A 14,213-nucleotide genomic window follows, 5' to 3' on the forward strand; every position below is an offset into this window, starting at 1 on the left:
TGTGGGTAACATATTCAAATTTGCACTTCTAAATCTAGAAGATATATAAACTACCACTTTTGTTTATTATAAAAAGGATTATTCCTCTTCTGTAATAATTTCACCTTTAAGAATATATGTAAATAATAAGAAACATGGAAAAGATTTGTGTACAAAAATGTTTATTATAGCATTATTTAATGTAATGAAAAATAAGAATCAACCTAAATTTTTCATAGTAGGTGAATGGTTAAGTAAATTAAGAATGAAGCTGTTGATGACTTGTGTGTATCTGTGTATGTGTTGATGACTTTTTAATGACCGAAGAAGACATAAGCCTATGGAATTATAAGGAAAAGAATGCATAGAAATAACATAGCAAGCAAGTCTGTCAAAATAGTCACAGTGGTTACCTCTAGATTGATGAGATTACAGAAATAGGGCTTTTTCTTTAAAATTGCTAAATCTACAGTGAACTTATATTACTCTGCTAAGCAGGATGAAATCAAGTTAAAAAAAAGCAATTTAATGGTGAGAGACAGTGTCTAAATCAGGAGTGGCAAAGAATACCTACAGAGGCCCTCAGATAAGAGAAGTGCGATAGAGGCCTATAGTTCATTATACCCACATGGCACATGAATGGTGGAGACTTCATTACATAAGCAGATGAGCACCATGTTGAGCAATGCTGCTGGTCACCACTCTGTTGTTTTGTGTGCAGGAGTGTGGTCCAGTACAACCTAATCTAATTTTTTGAGAGAAGTAAGAAAGATAACCTTAAAAAAAAAAAAAAAAAAAAAAAAAAAAAAAAGATAGCCTTAAAGGTGAAATGTCCTGATTTTTATGTAATGCCTCAATGTCTGGAGGGTCTGGCTTGGCTCAGGCCACCAGTTTTGAACTCTGACCTCTGTTAGTACAACAGAAGTTCAGAGGAGAGTGAGATCACTGTAAATGGAGGGGTTTAAGAAGGGGCTATAGTAAAAAAAAATAAAAAAATAAAAAAAAAAGAAGGGGCTATAGTGAATCAGCGCTAGAAAAGAGGGATCTGGGACTATTTGCTTATTCACTTATTCAATAAAATTTTATTTAGTGTTGAGAAAATGAAGATCAATCAGATAAAGATCCTATTTAGCAGCTACTAAGGGAGAAGGTTTCACCATAGCTAACATTTCTTACCACATGCAGGCATTATGGCATACTATATCACATTATATATTATTTCATTTAATCCTTACAACTCCAGGAGGTAGATAATATTATTATCCCCCATTTTCCACAAGTGAAAACTAAATTTTAGAGATGTTAAATAACTTGACCAGGTCACAGAGCTGATACAGAGCCAGGATTCCAGACTGCAACCTAATTCTAGACCAAACCTCTGAACAAACATTATAAGAGCATATATTATGGGAGATCAAGGGAGAATGAGATTACTCTTAGCAGCAAGACTGATTTGTGGGTGGAAAGATTTGTGCTCAGAGACAGCTATGTTGTGTCATGGTCTGAAACAAGCTCTAGCAACCAAATGATAAAGATAAGAACTAGGAAGCAATAGGTCTGGGATAGAGGTTGAAAATTAAAAGTTGGTAGGCCAAAAATGGTACATACATAGACTGTAATCTTTAAAGATTAAAAAAAAACCCTTAAATTATAATTAGTTACCAATACTTTAAAAATCTGGAGAATTCACATAAAACAGAATACCCGGTAACACTGGGCCCACATTCCCAACTGGTGAATCTAGAAAAGGTTGCTCAACTTCCAGTGGGGTTCTCCTTTTCCTAAGTGGCCTATTTTGCTCATTTATTTTCATTACCTGCCAGGACACTGTAGGCACTTGAGTCTAAAACCCCTGGCTACACAGTGAGGCATCAGCAGGTGGGAAAGCATAACCAAATGGAATAAGACAGACAAGAGCTGGGAGCTGCAGAAGCTAGGAATTTTGGAAAGATGGATCCAGCAAGACACTTCCCCCAGGGCGCTGGATCCTAAGGCTGAGAGAGCATTTACCTCTTCCTTTCTTTTTTTTTTCCTTTTTAAAGATTTATTTATTCATTCATGATAGACATAGAGAGAGAGAGAGGCAGAGACACAGGAGGGGGGAGAAGCAGGCTCCATGCCGGGAGCCTGATGTGGGACTCGATCCCGGGACTCCAGGATCACGCCCTGGACCAAAGGCAGGTGCTAAACTGCTGAGGCCACCCAGGGATCCCCTACCTCTTCCTTTCTGATTGGGCTGGAGCTGGTCCCAAGATCTTTGCTTGGGGGCTAGAAGGAAGTGGATTAGTAAAGACAGAGGGAAGCTTGTCTGAGGGCTCAGTGGAGTAGGTGGAAACTTGAAGGACACGAAGAATTTAGACAGCAGGAAGCAGAAAAGTTAATAGACCCATGCAGTGGCTCACCCAAGTTTCTGTTTTCAAGAGAATTCTCTGGCTGGTTAAGTGTTTAGTTGCCAGGAAAAGAAGTCAGAAAAAAAGGAAAACAAACACAAACTCAGTTTCTTTCACACCTCTAGTTGTGTTTTCACACCTACAGGCAGAGTGATCCTTCTTAGGTATCGATCTGAGGGTCTCATTTAGTTCTGAGGGATCTTAGGAAAAACATTTCCTTGGATTAAAGGAACTTTGGGCAAGTTATTTACTTCTCTAAGCCTATTTCTTCATCTGTTAGAAGATTTAATAGTTTCCAATTTTCAGAGGGTAAGGATTAAGTGAGTGAATGGAGGAATATGAAATGCATGGCTGGAAGGAAGAAGTGATTGCTGGGATGAGCAGGGATGGGGCTGGGAACCTTACATAGGTGTTGTCCCTGAATCTTTACAATAACCATATAAATTAGGTATTATTTTCCCCATTGAAAAAAAATGAGGAAATTGAGGTTTAGAGAGGTTTGGTAACTTACTCAAGGTTGCATAATTAGTAAAAGGTAGAGTGGAGAGATTTACTTAAAAAGAGCCAAACCACACCAAAAAAGTACACTGACATCTGTGTGACATTCTAATGATAGTCATATAGCATTATCAGTGAGAAATTAAAACCGATTCAGTTCTATATCCTGCTAAAACCTTGAGATCACCAGCTGTGTGTCCCTAGGCAAGTGGCCTAACTTCCCTGAAACTCAATTTCCTCATCTGTAAAATTTTCTACATTTATTATATTAAACTAAATGTAGTGATGCACTTAAAGTACTACCTACTTATAAGTGATCGATGAACAGGTATTAAGTTTAATAATGTTTACTGGACCTGCACTAAGTATCAGGAATGCAAAAGGAATTAAACATGTTCCCTGCCCTTGTGGAAGTCAGGACAGGACATCCATATGAGCAGTGAAGTTTTAACACAAGGAGGAAACCCTTAAAATGAAAGAATAAATGATGTGACTTGGGAGGGAGAAAGATACAGATATGGTGAAAAAGGAGAGAAGGATGGCAGGCAAGGTTCAACTGTGAACTGTGGAGTGATCTGGATCTCAAAGGAGCAGAGGAGTTTTGCATATAGAAAAGTCAGGAAAGGCATGCCAGGCGGAAGGAATAGGTTGTGCAAAGGCAAAATACACAAAAAGTCCTGAAAGGTCAAGGAGGGTCAAGGGACAGTGAAACAGTTCAAGTGGGACCAGAAGGTAGGTTATATGGGTTGACTGATGAAAGCAGAAGAGAAAAGTTGGATTCAGGCTGTGAAGGGCATTGTGTGTTTTCCTAAGAAGTATGGCCACTAGCGCATGAGGGGAAAGGGAGCAAGTCTTCAAAACAAGGAAGTTTCGTAATCAGATTGCTCTCGGTGAACAGTAATGATAGGGTAAAGGATAGTGAAAGGCAAACAGGCAGGATGCTGTTGCTGTCATCCAGACAAGAGGTGATAGAGACCCCAAAACTGGCCACCAATGAATGGGTGGCGGTGAGGAAGAGGAAGTGAAGGATGATATAAGCACAATGTGTGAAATCCAAGGTATGAAAATGGCTTGCTCCCTTATTTACCACAGTCATCCCAAAGGACCAAAACAAAGACACAGAAAACCTCTTGTAAAAATAATCTCCTTTGTTTGTATGCAAATAGGCCATGCACAGTGAAAATGGAACTCAAGTATGATGACAAATACAATATTTTGTCTCCAATACTTGAATCGCGAAGATCGGTTTACCAGTGCAGTCCCTCTTAAGAATTCCAATGTCTTCACATCAAAATTGCAGACAACCAGTGCGAGGCTTTTTTTTGAGATTTCTTTCCCTCTTAAACCAGATGTGAGGAAAGCTATTTAAGGCGGTTTTCAAAAGAGGCCACCCTTTTCTCACGTGGCTAGAGAGTAGGAAGAGTGACATCTGTTTTATTGGAAAATTTCTTCCAAGTAGCCACATGCCTATGGGGTGGTGGACCTTTAGAATCTTCCAGATAAAAGCATGTGAAGGGAACTGCAAAATTACATCTCAATGGTTCTGCACCATCAACTTCAAAATTGCAAATCCAAGTTGATAAATACATGTTGTAAGGGTTCCCAGAAGTCTCAAGTACATTGCTTTTGGTTACAGAGATGCCACGGGGAAGTGAGCCTTTGAGTGTGCTATGCCCACTCCCTTAACCCTGTTGTGAAATGGAAGCTTTAAAAACTCCAGTGGTGTTTTGTTTTGTTTTAACAAGCTTAGTCATACTGGCTGTATTCTATATGCCCCAATCTATTTTATTTTACTTTGTAGAGTACATTTTATTTATGCTCTTATATAAATATTTTGCATAAAAAGGTGCTTTCGCAGATCATGCTTCCCTAAATTTGAAATATGCTGCCATTTGCTAAAATGTGTTAGTTTTGTTATGTATTATATTCTCTCCTCAGCACAAATAGGAAAAAGCATATGGACTTAACTCTTCAAGCCACTTTTACATTTAGCATATTACCTCATTTTATTTCTTCTAACTAAGATTTAAAGGAAATGGCAAATGTCAGATGCTTTGTGAAAGAAATGACAGTTTCTCAGAATGTGTAAGTGCATACCCTTAAGCAAATGGGCCACTTTAAATTCAGAAATCACAATCTTCTGAATTTAGGTTTAATGTTCCCAGTTAACACTAAAGATTGATAAAGTGCTATGTTTGGAATCATGTATTTACTTTGTTGAATTCTGAAAAGTACCATCACTGATGTTGGTAGTTTATTGGTATTTTTTTTTTTTTTTTTTTTTATGATAGTCACAGAGAGAGAGAGAGGCAGAGACACAGGCAGAGGGAGAAGTAGGCTCCATGCACCGGGAGCCCGATGTGGGATTCGATCCCGGGTCTCCAGGATCGCGCCCTGGGCCAAAGGCAGGCGCCAAACCGCTGCGCCACCCAGGGATCCCTGGTATCAATTTTTTAAGCTTTGTATATGTTTCATTCATCTTGGAAAGATTTTACATAGTTTCGTTATTTGTTAACTAGTAATATCTTTTGGGTAAACTCTCAGAAGTCCCAAGATTCTAAGATTATATTGTAAATATTACTAGATAGCTAGGATATAGAATTATTAAAATAGAAATTAAGTATCACTTTAGTCTACCCTTCTCTTGACCGAGTTTTCTACTGTGCCACCCATGACTAACGGTCATGCAGACACAACAACCATTTAAAATATGAACTGAAGGAGAACCAATATTTCTTAGAAAAGCCTATTCCCTTTTCTTAATTATGACCGATACAGATACAACCTAGTTAGAATCTATCACATGCTATTAGGAAGTTATTGCATCATTAGGACGTCCTACATAACTAAAGTTGTTGATCTTGAAAATCACTTGGTGGCAGGTCCCTCGACATTACTAATTGGTATAGGTCTCCTGCACTCACCTGCAGAATCTTGCAGAGCAGGGACCCTCTGCTTTTGTTCATCTTATATCCTAGGACCAGCCCAAGACCTACTCAATTAAGGCTGGTGAAGCATTTATTGAATGGCTGAAGGCAAATTAAAAAGTAGAAATTCCAAGTGGCGCTAATCAGTGGCTTATTATTGGAAAATGGGAAATATTGTTAAGATACAAAAGATGGGTAGAAACAAAGGTAAAGGATAAAATATGTGTATTTGTTTGTCACTAGAGTCCATAGTTATTACCAGTTCCCATGGACACCCTAGAGCGACCCCTGAAGCTGTGCCTAGTTCCTTTTATGACGTGTTTGTATGCACAGCAGGCAGACACGGGGGCAGGGTTGCTCTGCAGGTGGTCTTGTTGATATACTTGTGATCTCTAGTGTCCTGGGGTTGAGTTGTGAGTCCCTCAATTCCCCAAGCTGTAGTCCTTTCTGGCTTGGCCTTGTTTCCTGATCTGTGGTCCAGTTCCCCATTGCCCCCTCGGGCGTATCTCCCAGTGCTGGGCCTGGTTCCATAGGGAGAAACAGTTGAAGTGCCTCCACCCACCACACTGTAGATACCATAATTCCAGGAACTCCCAATTCTGCGTGTGCCACAGCACACCCCCACCCCACTCAGCCGTGTCTCCACCAGACAACTGACCATTTTCAGACCCTGGGTTTGGGATGGCTGGCTCCTTACCTGCCAGGGTTGCCATCCTTAGCCTGAGCTCTATGCCATGTTTCATCTTCCACCCTTGCCCATACTGCTAAAGTAGCGGTTCATCTAAAGGCCACATCCAGCCCAGGTACAGCAGTACTTCTTTTTCTAAAACCTGTACATCCTGACACTTGCCGTTTGACAATTTTTCCTTACCCTACCTTTTACTAGATGCTAATGTAATCTTCAGTCCAAATACATGTATACTGTTGCTGAAGTTTGGGTATGTTTTATTAAGCCACCATTCGGTTTTGAGAGATTCTTGACAGCCAAGAATCTTTTGCATTCGTTTGATAGAATCTTGTAAATAACTGTTGGTGTCCTTTGCCTCTGTGTCTTCTCCTCAGAAGACGTCTAGGCAAAAGTATGTCACTAGGTCCTAGTTTCTGTGCTCAGAAGTTGATCGAATATAACTTAAGAAACAATACATGTTCCCTCTTTCTTAGCACGCATGAATGATGGGTGTGAATTTGCATCATGAGAAAGTGAATAAAATAAGACACCCCGGGCAGCAGAGACACCACCCCAGGACTAGAGAGGAGCCTGCGCTAGAGGTTGTAAGAATGAGGGTCTCTCCCTACCTTGGTGACCCTCTTATAGGATATAAATACGGAGGCTGCAAAACTTTGGCTCAGACAAAGAAAAAGACTCAACCTTCAATACTTAACCATTTAAGATTGCTTTTAAATGTACGTCAATGCTGTATCTCCCACTCAAAGAAAAAAGAAACTTACTGCGTTTCTAAGAATGTTCCTCCAGAAACATGGAACTGAAAGCTATTTTTTATTGATCTGGGCCTTAGAACACAATGGGACTTTTTAACGTACTTAAGGAACTGACATAAAAACCTATAATTCTGCACAAGAAAGATGCAGAAAATATCAAAATAAAGGGCAGAAATACTAAAGTACAGATGTTTTGCAGCAATATTTTATGCATGGTGTTTGATCACAAGTGGGCAACGTGGAGAAGTGAACCTCTGGACTGTGAAATTGATGCTAATTTTCTTACCCACTAGTGTAGAAGCTCTCTAAAATGTCATGTCATTAACTTAGCTGCTTTACCAGGAATCAGTGCATGTGGTTAGTGTGTGTGTGTGTGTGTTTAATCAATTAGGCTTCTTTTTTTTTTTTTTTTTTTAACAGTTTTAGACTTACAGAAAAATTGGGCAGACGGTACAGAGAATTCCCATATACCCTCTCCCCGGCACACAGTTGCCCCTATTATGATCGTGAGTAAGTGTGGTATATTTGCTACAATCAGAGAACCAACATTGTTCATTAAAGCTCATGCTTAACATTTAATTCCCCTCTTTGGGTTCTGCAGTTCTATGGGCTTTGACAAATTTATAACATGTATCCACCATTACAGGATCATAAGGAAAGTTTCACTGCCATGAAAATCCTGTGCTCCTCTATTCACCCCTCCTCACATTTCCTTGCAATCACTACTGATCTTTTTACTCAGTGGTTTTGCCTTTTCCAGAATGTCATCTAATTGGTAGCATACAGTATGTAGCCTTTTGAGGTTGACTTCTTTCATTAAACCATATGCATTTAAAGTTTGTACCTGTCTTTTCATAGCTTGAGACCTCATCTCTATTTATCATTGAATAATATTCCATTGTATGGGTGCACCACACTTTGTCTATCTATTCACTTACTGAAGGGCACGTTAGTCGCTACCGCTGAGCCACCCAGGCGTCCCACTGAGCACCTTTTAATGTGCTTATCTACCATCTGTGTATCTTCTTTGGTAAGGTGCGTGATCAGATCTTTTGTCCGTTTTTAGACCGAGTCATTCATTTTCTTGGGTTTTTTTTTTAATTTTTTTTATTTTCTTGGGTTTTAAGAGTTCTTTATACATTTTGGATGTCAGTCCTTTATCAGGTATCTGTTTTGCAGATGCTTTTTTCCACTTTGTGGCTGTCTCTTCATTCTCTCAGCGGTCAGGGTGTTTATGCCTTCAGGAGGAAGGGTTTTAGAAATACTTTCTCTAACAGCAGTAAAAGAAAAAATTCATAGCAAATGTTTTACGCTCTCTCAACTGGTGTCAAGGATCCCTCTCTGTGGACCCAGAAGAGTTCAACTAAAAGAGAAGTGTCAGGCCCTGGGAGCGGTGGCTAGCTATCCTGCACTGTGAGAGTTTACGCAGCAGGGCTAGGAACAAGAACAGAACCTCCCTGAGCTGCATGACTTCTAAACTAAACACCGTTTAGGAACTATGCATAGGGTAGGAATTTCTGTCCGGAAATCCAAGTATGTAAAAGATAATCACTTTCCATATTTCCTTTAACTCGACCTAATCTCACCCGTGATACCCATCCTGCCAGTTGGATAGGAGATTCCATCTTGATCATACAGGGGTGCCCTTTCCTTCCTCCAGAATTCAGGAAGCTTACTTAATGCCTAGAAATGGGAGAAAGGGCTTAACGTCCCAAGTCTGTCTTGGTTGCCATTGGCAACCTCACTATCTAAACCACGGGAGTCTGTGAAGCCTGGCAGCTCCCGGCCCCCATGTCAGTGGGGGTTACCAACTGAGGCCCATGAGCCAAGCGCACTGCCTCTGTAGGCAAGAGCCATGACTCCCAAAGCTTTAGCCCCCGGGGAGCACTGAGAAGGGTGCTTGGATCCCACTGCTCCCAGGACCCAAACACCTCTGCCCTTCCTTCCTCTTGCATTTCAAAAGTGCTCTCTTTTCTCTTCTTATCTAGGACACGTGTATCATCTCTTCCATGGGCTTTCACAAAAGCCCAAAGGTGCCTTGACTTTTGTCTCTTCTGCTTTCTCTCTTGCAAACAAAACAAAACTGTGTGTCAAGAAATCTCGAAAACAAACACTAACATTTCAATAAATAATGCTGCTACAATTATTTGTGGAAACGATCTTGTCCTGTATTGGAACTACCACAACTTAAAATATTTAAATTTCCTCTTGACCAGTGACCACAGGAAGTCATTTATATATAGCAAACAAATACGTGGCTGGAATTGGAAAATTTGGCTGTTTGGATCTTTCCAAATGCCCACAAGTTCCTAGCTCTGCCCTTCCCTGCCCCCAGAGGAGAGCCTAACTATGTGGTCCCAGGGGAATATCTCTTGGGCAGTTCAGCAAGAACATCACAAAGGTATCTATTTCCCTGACCCAGCTACCATCTCTGGCCACTCGCTTCCTGCTGCTTTTGCTTGTAGCCTTGGCCTCATCAGATATGAGAACATCTGGGAGTGAGGCATGGAGGAAGCAGCCCCACACAGAAAGCAGCCTTCTGAGGTTACTAGTAACTTCCTCCTTACTAAGCACAAGGAACTGATCTTCATTTTGCTTAACCTCATCTTAGCATTTGATATTGTTGACCACCATCACTGCTGAACCCCATCTATCCTTGGCCCTGATGACCCTTGGGTAAGGCCTTCTTATCAAATTTTTCAGCGGCACATGGCTTGAAAAGATGACCAATACAATGAAAGACATGTATGGGATTTAGAGTAATTTTGATTGGCTGAACACTGACACACAAATAAGATTGGACCAGGAGGTGGTGATCTGACATGACACTTGAAAAAATAAAAATCATGGTCAGCCACTCCAATACAACTGTTTATAAGCTTATTTGATCTCTGACTCATTAACAAAAGTGATCTTATCATCATCCATTCCATTTTGTGAGCCCTCTCTGCAAAGAGGTATGTTAATAAATTCAGGAAGTCAGATGCCAGTAAGAGAATCACCAGGTTGCTTTGGTTCTAGAGACCACATCATATGAGGAACAGTTGAGGACACTGATACTATTTAGCAGAGAGAAGAGATATCTGCTTTCAACTCTTTGGAGGGCTCTATGTAAAGAAGTTAAAAATGCATATACCAGTTAGTTTACTATACAGGACAGAGACAAGTAAATGGTACTTACAGGGCTGAGGAGAGAGAAGTGGGAGATGTGAGATTATTATAAAGAAGACCTTTTTCTCTTATAACTGTCTTATCAGGTAGTGAGTTTTCCAACATAAGTGAGAAAGCAAAGACTGGATGTCCGTCTACTGAAGATAACATCAAAGGGGTCCCAGCTTCACAGTGAGAGGCTGGGATGACTTCTGAGGTCCCTTAGACAACCCAGCAATGCTAATGAAGTCATGGAGTAAGGGAATTCCATGGCACCGTGTTGTCCTTTATTTCTGCTGCCAGCCTCACCCCTTATCTCTCATTTATTCAGTGTTGCAGTGTATAGGATACTGCTCTAAGCAGGAGCTGAAACGAGGAGATGAGAGAAAATATGTGAAAGGGAAAACAATAAAACAGCTTTTTTAAAAAAAACCTGATACATGTCAGGATCTGTGTGAGACACCATATATGTGTCTTCCTATCTAATCCTTACAACAAGCTTATAAGATGTTTAGCATTACTTCTGTGATGAAACTAGGGTTCAGAGAAGTTAGATGACTTCCCCAAGAACACACACGTATCAACTAGTGTTGAGTTTGAACTAGCCAGAGTTTGAACACAGGTGTCTGTGATTCCAAAGCCCTGTGTGATGTGTTATTTTTTACTCACCCTTCACTTATGGCAAGGTATATTGGCTTTTAAAATTTTTTTGTTGATATAAAGACTCCTTTTAAAATAAACTGACTCAAAAGTAAGTCAAGAGAAAAATAAGTGTATAAAAAAATTAATACAGATTTGACATAGATATGAAGTGGGACTAGTAGCTAGAGTGACTGAAATTCAGTAAATACTATTCCAATATTCCAATAGTAAGACTTTCCAATTTAGTCTATCTTAGATTTTGACTGCTGAGTACAAAGAAACAAAGGAAACTTGAAAAACGAGTGGAATGTAAATTGATTCTCCTGTGCCCTGATACAGGGGTAATTTCATGTGTTACAATAAGGAAACTAAATGGACCCTTTGAAATTAAAAAAATATATGATTGTAAAATCCAGAGGAAAACCCCAGGTGGGGCCTATCCGAATAAAGGATGAAGTTTCCAAGGTATACACACAGAATGGCTGAGAGGAAGTGAAGACCCTATGAGTCAGGGCCCGGGACCCATGCAGGAAGGCTATGGGTTCAAGAGGTCCTGGACGGAAGGTGAGGGAGTTGATGTGTTTTTGGGAAGAAAGACCATCATCCTTCCAGTGGTTAAGGATAATCTTTGTGGTCCAATAAAGGTCAAAATGAGAACTGGACGGTCTAAAAGGAAGACAGGAAAGTAATAATGAAGAGTAAGTAGCTGCATAGCACGCTCAGGGCCAGGCGATTTACATGCAAGATCCCATTTGTCTTTCAGAACAAAGCAGCAAGGACGCTGGTCACATTTCCTGAATAAGAAGACTGAGATGGGGAGATAGATGTTCAGAACTTTTTCAGGGCCCAGCAATCAAGCCAGCATTTGACCTTGGGCCACCAGTTTCAAACCCAGGCTGTGCTACTTCCCCTGCACCACAAGTCCTTGCTTGGGTGCTCCTTCTCAACCCAGACAACAAACAGCTTTTCCTTTGTTACTTTAATTTCTCCAGCCCTGCAGGGCACAGTTGGCCTCCAGGGAGTGGAGGAGGCTTGCTCAGAGGGAACTTCTCTCTTGAGTGCAAATACTGCAGGCTCAGAAGCACACAAATCTCTCCCCCTCCCCCCAACATTGAGCAGAGGGCTTTGCAGGGCCAGATTGAGTCAGAAAAGGAAGCCATACATTGGGGGCAGGATTATAGGTGTGAAGCCTGTCCCTGCTGAAGCACTAGGTTTGGAAAAATCCACTTGACATTCACACAGCTGTCACTCCTCTGCTTGTGACTTGTCCCTGGACTTGAGAGTACCACCTAGTTCTATGAACAGGAGCCAAGGTAATAGAAACATTCTAGATTAGGACAGTTAGGATTAGATTGGGAAAATGTGAAAACGGGCTGTGTATGTTAATTGGCTTCTAGCAGGATCCATGGAGGTACACTCAAAGTGAATGGTTGGTGGTGGGGGTGGGTGAGTGAGAAGAGAAATACCCAGTGTCTGGGTTCTCTGATTACAAACTGTCTCCTGCAGCCCTGCCAAGCCAGACACGGTACAGGGTACGTGGCTACCCCATCAAACACTTGTTAAACTGAGCTGAACCTTTACCTATGAGCCTCAGAGCCTGCACTCCCGGATCCCTGTCAGTCTTTGTCATATTTGTGGCTGGGCTGTCTTTGGGGAGTTTCCTCAGGGCTTTACATTCACTCACTCTCCGCCAGTGCATTCGTAGTCATTTTCATCGGTGGAAATGCCCACCTGCCATCAGAAGTTATCTGGAACCAGCCCCTGTCTGTGGTGCTATTTCTTTCTTGTCAGTTCCCCTTTCTACATTTGAGTTCTAGCCTCAGCCCTGACATTATTTCTTTCTCTACGAGGGGTGTTAGGACGTTATGGGGAGCTCACGAAGTCTCCTCTTTGTTTATTCTTAATACCCGGCTTCTGTGTTCCTCGGGAATGCCACTGGGCTTATGCACCTGGTCTCCGGGAGCTGCGGTGGATGGGCATGTGTGACAGGTACGTTCTTCGGGCGCCCGGGTGCCTGGGGGCACGGGGTTAGATGAGGCTGAGTCTGGGGCAGGTGTTCAGAGGTGGGGCTGCTGGCTGGCCAGGGAGCGGGTAAGAAGGGCTGTGGAGGACATGCACCGAACTTCTGGGCAAGCCTGAGCTTGCTTCTGAGACTGGCCGTGTCGGAGGTAGGACAATACAAAGACGTGGCTCTTCCAGCCAGATCCCTTTGTCTGCTTTGGTGACCTAAGGGACGGGACAGGCAGGAAACAGAAGGCGCCACTTACCAAACAACCCGCAGCCACCCCTGGCCTCTGGCTGCCGGAGGCTCCAAGTAGCTCTGCTGCAGGAGAAACCATCCAAGACGCTGGCCCTGCCTGGGCCCCTCGTGCCAGTGGGAAGTTCAGACAACCCAGGCAAAAGCCACAGCCTCTGCAGCGCTCTCTGCTTTCTTATTTGGCATTTCTCTACCTGTCCCTCTTTTTTTCTCTTTTCTCCATTTCTTCCTCCCATCTAAGTGCCCCATCACACTATTGGCTCCTCTTGGCACCAGAGACCAACAGCCCATTTGAAAAGAAAGTCTTAGGTCAAAAAAGAGCCCAGGCAGTGGTTTCTCAGTGTTCTGTATACCATGAACGTATTTGCATTTGCAAATAGGCTTAAAATAGTGTCTCCACTAATAGTTATTTAAGGAGAGACAGGTGAAAATAATTTTTGGCCAAGGGAACTTCCCACTCCCCTCAAATTGTAATAGCTAAGGAGATGGTCTATTCCTCTGACGTGTAACCTCAAACTTGGGACGAAGGCTCTGGACTTACATGAGTCTAATTATGTGCACAAGCTCACAGTTCTGTATTATTTTAGCTGTTTGCTGTTGCAGGTACCATGAATGCTATTTATATGAGCTATACCGTGTATAATAGAAGCTTTTATAAATGTTTGTTCACTGGTGTTTTCTAAATATATTTATTGAGGGCTTAACTATGTCCCATGTAGTGGGGTTTTAACAGGGAGCATAAAAGACATGGTCCTTGTACTCTTGAAGCTTTTAGTCTTATGGGAAAACAGTGCTAATTAAATAGTCACACTAACATGACTGTATGGCGACAGTGCTTTGAAGGCAGGGAAATGGCTCTTTGTGATTTTACTCACTGTTTAATAACTATGTCTTTGAGCTTGATATTTTGGCTACTCTATACCCCTGAAT

The 14,213-nt window shown here is 41.6% G+C and overlaps 1 protein-coding gene across 6 annotated transcripts in view; it reads left to right on the forward strand.

Moving 5' to 3' along the window:
- CD86 (CD86 molecule) overlaps positions 1-14,213 on the forward strand; it is a 90,451-nt gene that overhangs the window by 37,038 nt on the left and 39,200 nt on the right. Inside the window, exon 1 of one of the 6 annotated variants that reach the window (XM_049105333.1) lies at positions 12,833-13,015. The exons of the other annotated variants lie outside the window; for them this stretch is intronic. Within the exon in view, the coding sequence (XP_048961290.1) occupies positions 12,999-13,015 (17 nt within the window). The 5' untranslated portion in view covers positions 12,833-12,998. Of the gene's footprint in view, positions 1-12,832; positions 13,016-14,213 lie in introns of those variants that run through there. 6 annotated transcript variants of the gene reach the window in all.

The sequence above is a fragment of the Canis lupus genome, chromosome 33 (genome assembly GCF_003254725.2).
Source record: "Canis lupus dingo isolate Sandy chromosome 33, ASM325472v2, whole genome shotgun sequence".
Classification (NCBI taxonomy): Eukaryota; Metazoa; Chordata; class Mammalia; order Carnivora; family Canidae; genus Canis; species Canis lupus.